The 10,116-nt window shown below is 49.7% G+C and overlaps 1 protein-coding gene across 1 annotated transcript; it reads left to right on the top strand.

The window, feature by feature from the left end:
• Positions 1–4,502: 4,502 nt before the first annotated feature.
• On the top strand, positions 4,503–5,216 carry BJ212DRAFT_1414103 (uncharacterized protein). Its single transcript, XM_041337529.1, has one exon. It carries the CDS (start codon positions 4,862–4,864, stop codon positions 5,051–5,053), a length of 192 nt encoding a protein of 63 aa, XP_041185059.1. The 5' UTR covers positions 4,503–4,861; the 3' UTR covers positions 5,054–5,216.
• Positions 5,217–10,116: the final 4,900 nt, after the last annotated feature.

The raw sequence follows: 10,116 nt of genomic DNA on the forward strand, positions 1-10,116 counted from the left end.
GTGGTACCCAGAACAAGAGTCGATGTTTGGGTCCTGCCACCCACCCACTGTCGCCGTTCAAGAAAAAGGGGGTCGAACTACGGTCGTCGTGAGATGCTCCCTCCATTAACTCAGAAGTGTCGCGCAGTGCATGGATGGTGTGGGGCGAGAAGTAAATGAAGTGATTGTTCCAAGTGTTCAATGTCATGGTAGTGGTGGCATCGATCGTGCGATGTTCATCTGAGAATGCTGAATGACCAGACTCGGTGGGCAGTCGCGAAGGCTGCCTCGCTACTGCATCCCACAGCCGGACAGTCTTATCGTCCGAACCAGTGACGATGCGAGTGCCGTCTGACGAGAACGAGACCGAGTTGACTGAACGAGTGTGGCCCCGCAAGGGCTCACCGACTGGCTGCCCCGTCACTGCATCCCACAGACGAACAGTCCCATCCCAAGAACCAGTGACGATGCGAGTGCCGTCCGGCGAGAACGAGACCGAATTAACTGAAGAAGTGTGCCCCCGCAAGGGCTCACCGACTGGCTGCCCCGTTACTGCATCCCACAGCCGGACGGTTTTATCGTCCGAACCAGTGACGATGCGGGTGCTGTCCAACGAGAACGAGACCGAGTTAACTGAATGAGTGTGCCCCAACAAGGGCTCACCGACCGGCCGCCCCGTTACTGTATCCCACAGCCGAACAGTCTTATCGATTGAACCAGTGACGATACGAGTGCCGTCCGGCGAGAACGAGACCGAATTAACTGAATGAGTGTGCCCCAACAGGGGCTCACAGACTGGCTGCCCCGTTGCTGTATCCCACAGCCGAACAGTCTTATCGATCGAACCAGTGACGATGCGAGTGCCGTCCGGCGAGAACGAAACTGAGGTAACTGAGGTGTCCCCCTGCAAGGGCTCGCGGACAGGCCGCCCCGTCACTGCATCCCTCAGCCGAACAGTCTTATCTAAAGAACCAGTGACGATGAGAGTGCCGTCCGGCGAGAACGAAACTGAGGTAACTGAAGAAGTGTGCCCTTGGAAGGGCTCACCGACTGGCTGCCCCGTCGCTGCAATCCACACCCGAACAGTGTTATCCGAAGAACCAGTGACGATGCGAGTGCCATCCGGCGAGAACGATACTGAATTGACAAAATCAGTGTGCCCCCTAAGCACGGTCTGAACAGCCGGCCAGTTCATATCACGTCAAGATGCCACACGAAGAGTATTTGGAAACCGTGCAGAAAACTTCCTTGATAGCGGAGAGTTGGCGGGCGAGAATGGGAGTGCTGATACATACAGATGTGGCGTGCTGTGTAAAATGATGCCGCCGAAGACTTGAATGAACCTCTGTATGTCCATTGCAGTGGATGAGATGTTTTTGGATTCGGGATGGCCCTGTTGTTGCGCGTGAGCGCTTAAGTTGGCGCTCAGTAGCAATGTACTCACCTTCAGCCACTGGGGAATGAATGAGAGGGCAGGAACTGCACCGCTGAGCGCATTGATCAGGGCGAGTGACTCGAGCCAGAAAAACAGCCGCTCGTGGTCGAAGAACAATTTCACTTCTTTTGCGAGCTCCTTGTCGAAGACTGTGGTTCGTACGTGCGAAATCCAAAATCGAGAGGAATATGACAGATGTGAAGGGATGCATTTTTGAACTCGTTCTTGTAGCCCGGGATCTTCGCAATTAGGCAGATACGACGACTTTAAATTACAGATATTGAAGCGAAGACCGTGTTCCATCACTCGAAGTGACGCGAATGCAAGGTTATGTTGCGCCTTCGACAGGTCGATAAAAAAACTCTCCACTGCACCGTTTGTCCGTCAGGAAATCGCGGAAGGATGCGTGAAGGAGTCGGATTGGGGAATCCGGGTTGGTGGTGCCGCTAAGGAGGGAACCCATGCATTTTACCATAAGCTTCACGTCGAAATGGTCCTCTTGCTTTGGAAAATGGTGCCTCGTGGCATTCAGGGAAGCTAAAGGAAGGGGCTCAGCTGTCCCTAGTATTTGTCCCATCACAGAGCGAAATCTCGCTAGCGCAGTCGAACGCAGTTTCTGCGAATGCTGGACATTGGTTGATGTATCCCTGTGCATGATATCTGTTAAAATGAGGCGATACATGTCGTTCAACAATATGCTTCTCTCAGCCAGATCGCGTGACACCACAGCTTCGTAGCAATCAATCGGAGATATCCCAGGATGAGGTTCTTTGATGTATCCGCAGGCAAGACGCGCCCACTCGAAAAGTCCGTCAGCTTTCTCAGCGAGGACCGCAAACTCTCTATCCTGGAAATCCAACTCATCCAACTCCTTGGATACGTAAGCACGGATGTCGCGCTCTGCGACTGCTGGTGGAATATCATCCATCGACATCTGTCGAATATGCTGAACACCGTGAAACTCGTCATTGATATCACCAAGTGGGCGAGAGGTAACGATAAAGCGTAAGTTGTCTGGGAGGTCTGTGATTTTTGGAACAGCGGGGTTTTGATGTTTGCCAGCTAGAATACGGAGGAGGTCTCTCCGTGTCTCTACCCCACCGCTCTCGTCCAGTGCATCGATCACGATCACGATGGGTTCGCCAGTTGATCCAGATAACTTCTCTAGTGGTTCGATAAGAAGCTTTTGCCACTGCTGTATGATATCTGCCGTCTTCTTGAGCGAACTCGCGGTCTGAAGTGCATCTGCCAATGCCTGCCTCATCTCCGGGTAACGGTCAGCCAGATCGCGCGCGATCGTGGAAAAGATCTTTTCATGGCGATGATCTGCTTCTCGCTGGCGGTCAAAAGAGTAACAAGAACCAAGCCCTCCCACGTCTTCGAACCACTTAGCAATGGTGTGGGCGATGGCTGATTTTCCCTTGCCTGCAGGGCCAGATAGCCACAGCACGCGTTGAACGTTGTCCCCAGTGCTAGTGACCCATTCCGTGATCTGGGAAAGGATTTCCATGCGCGTACCTTGAAAGCATTGTTTTCTGGTATCTAGCCCCGCGCCCTCTGCATAAGGCATACCGCTGAGGTCCAATATTTCTTCTGAAAAAGCATGAATATATGTCAAGTCACAATGACATCCGAACCGTTACCTGTACGATGTACATGTATGGCTATGTCGTGGACGTGTATGACTACGTCGTGAGCAACTTGGTCCCGGAAGTTTTGCATGAGTCTATCGAACATGTCACTGTACTTTTGGATCGTATCTGTTGTTTCCGAGACGAAGTTCTTACCGAGTCTCTTCCCTGTGATGATGGTAGAAGCTCGAGACGGTACAGAGCACAACAGCTTGTAACACTCACAAAAGTTTCTGGTCTCTGAGTAACTTCTAATAAAATAGGCACATTCACGGGCCTGCTGAGAAATTTTTCCAAGGATAGCGCACATCGACGAGATTCGGCCGAGCATCTCGTCTTGTGTTATGAAACTGTAAACCTCACACAACTTATCGAGAAGTTTGAGTAAAGCTGCATCGCGATCTACTTGAGCTAAGATAATCTGCATAAATGATTCCTGAGCGGTGGGAGATAGGAAGAGAGAAAATGAAAACATACTTTGGCCGCACAAGACAACACGCCCAGTGCCATCTTTGCATATGGATGTACCTGTGGAACTAGATTAGTTCGATTCCGATCAAGAGGAGGGTCCATACATCCGCGATCTTCTCGGTAACATCGTCGAATATCCTGAGGGGTTCGAGATATGTGTCCTGGAAATTATCAGCAGCATCGAGACCCGCTCGTGCGTCTTGTCCAACAGAAACCACGGTTATCGCAGGTCCGAAAAGTGGATGCATGGACGTTGCAGCCTCTTGTGCATCCCGAAGTGCCGATTGGGTACTATCAGCCTCCACTTCCACACCAGATGGAGCAACCTGAACCTGCACGATCACCAGAATTTAGAGAGAGCGCAGAGACTGGAGGGCGAGTATGAGGACCTACCGATGTCGATGAAACACATTCATGATAGACATTCTGAGGAACAGGGCTGCGAATGCGGGGATCCTTCGAGCGCTTGTTGCAATCTTAGTCGTATCTCATTACGCATGTTCGTAGACTTACCGGGATCCTTAACTGGTTCACACCGTCCTTAATCCCTCCCAGAAACCGACGAATTTTGCCAGGGGGTCGGCGCTAGACGAAGGATGTATCAATGTCAGTATTTGGAGTGGAGTCACTGGAGTGTGCTAAGTGGCCCTCACGAGTCACGTACCAAGCTTCCACGAGTTATTGCTTCACTAGATGTGAGGGTTTCTTGACTCGAATCCCTCAATGAACTGCCTGTGCTCATTGTGAATAGCCAGCAGTTGACAATCAGAATTAGTCTGTAGCGAAATAAGGAAGGGCCCTACTAGATGCGAGTTCGCACGAGGATGTTCGAAAGTGCTCACAAAACGCTCGTGTGGGTATACTTTTTACACCTGAGACGCAGCCAACAAAGTCACGCTATTGGCAGATGCCACTATGGCGCCGGGCCTCATATCATTTATAGGCCATATGGCCATTATTAGTACAAGCCTGGAGGTGAGATTGTGACCATATTCGGCAGAGTCGAATGAAGAAATAATCTACTAATCGTTCATCGACTTCTCACTCTCGTACTACTCCAAGCTGGTTCTGACCGGTATGTCGAGACCAAGATCGATCCTATGCAGAGCAGGACATGAGGCCATGAGCGTTATCTAAGATTTATACATTATGACAGCTGCTGTTCCCGCCTCCTCACGACAAAGGCGACTGGATCTCTGGATGCTATCGTCTTTGTTCACAAGTATCAATAGCGCTCTAGGCTCCATCATCGGTCGCCAGAATCCTACTGTACTAACCCAAAACGCATCACTAGCATCATTCTTGATTCTCACTCTTCTCGTTTAATTGCACCCATCGACTCGGAATGCGACATATGCATCAACGTCAACCAACCATCTCTATGCAGCCGCCGCACCCTCTTATTCCTCAACCTTCAAGTCACATCCACTTTCCACCAGGAAGGCTGGCACTCCCTTCAAATGGTTGTTTTCACCCGCTACCTCCGGCGCGTCCTCGACACACTGCCATCGGACGGGCAGATACCCAAGACGGATGACTGCACCATCCACGTCGTCAGCGACAAGGTGCAAAAGTCCAACATCGTCGCCATATCCGCATGTCCCGGACTCTCTAGATCAGATACCATTGCACCGCTATTAAACGTAGTTCGAGGACGGGATCAGTTTACATTCAGCATCATTCTTCATTTGATTCGAATACCTAGACACTGACGATTCCTCAGATATACATTCCCTCAGCCCCTCCTCCGCCTTCTCACAAAATCCACCACATCTGCTACGAAATCTGTGCCGTACATCCTTTTTCTCCCAACGTTTTTCAAGAGTAATGCTTGCCAAGGCACAGGTGCTCCAGAAGTACTCTACCGCGAGTGTGCGATTATTAACATGTAGATACCGAATCCTGCGACGGCTGATGCTACCGATCCACAGGTGGGCGAGTCAGTTTGCTTGGTTGGTGACAATGTTGATAATGATGAATAGACACAGGCCACGGGCTTTGAGTACAACGAGCTTCTGAGTCCGCAGCATACGGGACGAATACACTCCATGAGCTTCTCGAGCCATGGAGGACGACCATGTACGGGACCGAGCGGCGTGAAAATCACACCGAGGTTTCTCGTTCAAAGCCGGTGCCTTCGTTTTGTTACTACACATCCATTAACCGTCTTCTACTGAGGTCAGCATTCAATAAGCATGTGAATTGACCTCCACCCTACCAGAAGGAATTTTACGCGTGAAGGACATTTATTAGAACGCATCTCGAACATCTTCTCCACCAACTACAATTACAGAACACCGTCCCTGATGCTATTCGCAAAGGAGATGTACCCGGAGTGCGGAATCCTCGCATCATTTTCCAGAAAAATTTTGGAGAAGAGATGAAGACCGTGCACCCCTTGTTGCGCGAATGGTTCCGTACTCGCAATTTCGCCTTCCAACAAGGTCGAATACGCAATCTCAGTGGACAGCTTCGCATTTCCTTCGACCTCTTGCGTTCAGAGGACATTGATGGTATATCAAGTATCTCACGATTATTATTTTCAAAAAACACCTGATACTCTTCGGTAACCGCAGACCGAGGTGAGCATACTTGTGTCACGTCTGCCTACACATCAAGTGGTGCGGCGTTTCACATCATGAAAAACGCAAAAGTCGCTTAGCAAAAACTCCCTACTGACTGTCTTCGGGTGCCCGGTTCCCAACACTCGTCCCATTTCTGTGGAACCAGTGATGTCAGTGAAGCAATAAATTCCGAGTCAGCAACGCCAACAAATAAGATGTCAGCAACTTGCTCCATGAAATTTGGTTGCAATTATCACAGAGCAGCGGAAATTCAGTGCGACTAATTGAGAAGAAACGGCACTAGGACGGTGAAGAGACAGAAGAGTAGTTTTTGATTCTGTGGGTCCTACTACTTCTGTGGGCATGACAAACACGACAGCTAGATGTGACCTGAACATACGGGGTACCGGATGACCCATCTTCATAGTCTTCCATAGGCAGACCAATAGAAGGAAAATAATCGTTTCTTCCATCAAGTAGTGTCCTCGCCCGAACGGATGGGATAGTCATATTGACGGCACTAGTGATAGCCCGATAGGAACATTCCCAATTTCCCATACTACACCTGCTCTACTGTTACTCCGGCTCCACTCCAGAAAAAGCAGCACGTACCTCGCACATCTACCCTAGGATTATCCAAGAAGCTAACAATCTCAAGATCCATAGCCCACAACTCAAACAAGCAGGCGAGCATCTATTCGTGAAGCACAAACTTGATCCGACGGTCGTGATTGAGGCCGGGATCATCATGATCAGACGCTCGCGTGCTACGCGTTCGGATGAGCACAACACCGAAGACCGATTTGAAAGTCTTTTTTTTCTGATGCTCACGAGGGTTGCGACTCCATGGGTGAACGTTAACTTTCGGGGTTCAAGTTGACAACGGGGGCTCATCGGTTTGCTGACGACGGTGTGAGATGTTGCACTTGGAGAAGTCTGTTCGCGAGCTGTTAAGGTATTGCGCGTGATACTGACGGAGGCTGACTCGGAGTCGGAAGTGGTTGCTTACTAGGCACGAGGAATTTGAAGTTGCCAGACAGGCTAATCGTTGTCAATTGTACCATGTGATGCCATTTGTCGGTAAGCCAAGTCTCGTCATTATTCACATCTCATTGGCAGGTGCTCGTCAAGCAAGTTGTCAGACAGACCGTGTGTACCTGTTGGTAGGCCAAGGATACAAGTCCTTATTTCTAGCACATATCCATTACCAGAACATTGTAGCGAAGGTAATGACCATGTCATCCGGACACACGCTTCTAACTGGGGAAGATTCACGGTAATATCATTCGCACATCGTAAAGTATTCCAACAAGATGAAGTAAGATGCAATAAATATATCATAATCGAGATGCACGACCAATCATCTTGCAGTGCAAGATACGAAGTATGACGCATTGTCAAGTGAGTTGCCACCCAAGGCAACGGACGTATCCCTGTGATTTTCTCCAAGCAACTCCTCGAGGTACTAAACATCTTCCTGGATGAGCACGAGAGATTTTGCAGAACGGGGCTTAATAGAGCACTTGAAGGGCTTGGGGTGGCTAGGAGTGTGTTTATCCAGACCGGCACGGCAAACGACGACAAGCGCAACATACCTGATTGTACCTGATGAGGGGTCAACCTCAGGGGTGATCTCGACACCATTCTCAACAACCTTGGAAATATCAAAAACGGCAAGCGACATTGCAGCAGACATCCAGACAGACGCATCAGCGAGGTGTAGACCTGTAAAATCAAACGCAAGCGACGTCAGAAATGTCCTGATGATCGGCGTCCTCTTTCAGTTTAGCTTACCTGGGCAGATACTGCGGAGGACGTCAGCGTTTTGTTTCCAAAACAGCAACTCAATGCTTACCGTCTACCAAACCCAAAGCAGATCGTGCGAGGATCGGTCTCAGGCTCCTTTCCTTCTTTGGCCAAGAAGCGTTCAGGGTTGAACTCCGAGGGGTTGGCATATGTCCGAGGATCATTGAGCATGAACCTGGCGCAATTCAAACCATTGAATATTTTCAACATACCGAATACCAGAGAAGGAGAGTGCTAACCAAATGTTGGGCATTATCAAAGAGCCCTTGGGAATGTAGTACCCATCATGGATGTCGTCTTCAGTAACGCGATGAGGAACAGCTGTTATTAAGATACCCCATTGTCAGCAATATAATGCTATAAACAAGATACACAGACCGGTAGGGACGACAGCGTTCCAGCGTAGGACTTCCTTCGCAAGCGCCTCAGTGTAGGGAAGGGAGTCACGGTCACCAAAGGAGGGAAGACGATCAGGACCAACAACGGCATCGATTTCAGCTTGAGCCTTCTTCTGCGCGTCAGGGAAAAGTGTCATGGCCAGGAAAAAGGAGTATATTGCCGAAACTGTCTGAGGATGGAATTAGTCTCGAAATGTCATGATTTGAAATATGTAGGTCGATTCTAACCGTATCGGCACCACCGGAATATAAGGATGCAGCAGACCACTTCACAATGTGATCCTCTTCGGCAGACAAAGTACGGCCTTCCAGCAGATTCGAGGCGAAAGATTTCGGGGCAATACCAGCAGCCTGTAAAATTCAAACTTTAACTCCTGATAAGAAAAGTACGAATATTAATCACCATCTGATCCTTGACGAACTTGTAGGGTGTAGCAACCATCTCTTCGAGGGTCTCGCGCCATTCACGTGCTGTGCGCTTGAAGCCAGCACCAGGGAACCACTCAGGCACGTTGGCCACTACAAATAGTCAGGAACTTGGAAGCAATGGTCAGAGTGCTATTGCCTTACAGGATGGCATGATGTCAACCATCCAGGCACCAGTAGCAGTAGATTTCGAGAATTGGTCGACAGCAACGTCCGCAAGGTCGATCAGGGGGTCATTGTTCTCCTTGACTTCATAGCCATGAGAGATGCGGAGAATGATGGCGCCAGCGGTACTATACAAATTCAAACATCAAATAGCAACTAGGAATAAGGAAAGACAGCACATACTGTCGCACGTGTGCTTGGAGTTGGTCAGGTTTGGCAAGTACACGCTTCAGGAATCGGCGAGTCTCAATGTCCTCGATCGGATGGTATATATCCATGGAGGCACGACTGCCAATGACGCGATGGAAATTTTTGCGGTACTCGCGCAGATGGTCACCATAAGGGAGAAGAACGAGAGTGTTCTTCCAGCCAATAAGTTCACCACCCATAGGAAGGATAGGACGATCAGAGTAGACAGAGCTCTTCTTGTCCAGCATTTCCACCGCAGCCTTCACAGAGTTCAGGACCATGATGTGCTGACCCAGAACCTCTACGTGTGAGATGTCGCCTGTGCGAGTGGTCAGAATGCATGATTTCGGCAGAGCAGGAGACACCCACCATATTTCTTGCCCCACTCAGTGAAGGTGAGCCAAGGCTTGACCTGAGGCATGTCTGGGATATTCCCGACGAGAGGACGCCCCGGGGGACCAGGGGGGTATGGTGCAGGATTCTTCTGAGAGAGTACCTGCTTGACCAGATACACTCCGACGCCGGCAAGACATAGGTCCAGCCAAGTGATGTTAGTGAGTGTCAACATGGTTTGTGATGAGTGAATAAAGAGCGGCCGGGTGAAAGATAAGAGATTTCAATGGTGTCTGGAGTTGAAAAGGGAGCGCAGGGTGGAAAGAGCTAGTTTGGAAGTTTAGCTGTCAGGTGCTATTGCGTGCAGCATGTATTATATTTGCGTACAAGACCTTCCTCAATTCGTCCCAATCTTCCGGAAGCATGAGAGCTGATAATGACTGGTCGTAACAGTAGTCGTAACATGGGTGTTGTCAACCGGAGAATTGGGTCAACTTTCAGGCACCCGCGGGTCAAAATTTGCCGTCGCTTTTTGCGATCATATCCTCCGAGCTCCCACGGACCACCCACCTCCTCTGACCATCCTTTATATGGTCTTCTCACTAGTACAAAGGGCGCCGCAGTGTCAATCATTGCTGCCAACTAAAGTTCTAGCTTTTCAGGGCAATCCGTCCATCATATGTACCATCTCAGATAGATCTTGGAGAAATAACACATCG

The sequence above is a fragment of the Suillus subaureus genome (assembly GCF_016647635.1).
Source record: "Suillus subaureus strain MN1 chromosome Unknown BJ212scaffold_408, whole genome shotgun sequence".
NCBI classification, from domain to species: Eukaryota; Fungi; Basidiomycota; class Agaricomycetes; order Boletales; family Suillaceae; genus Suillus; species Suillus subaureus.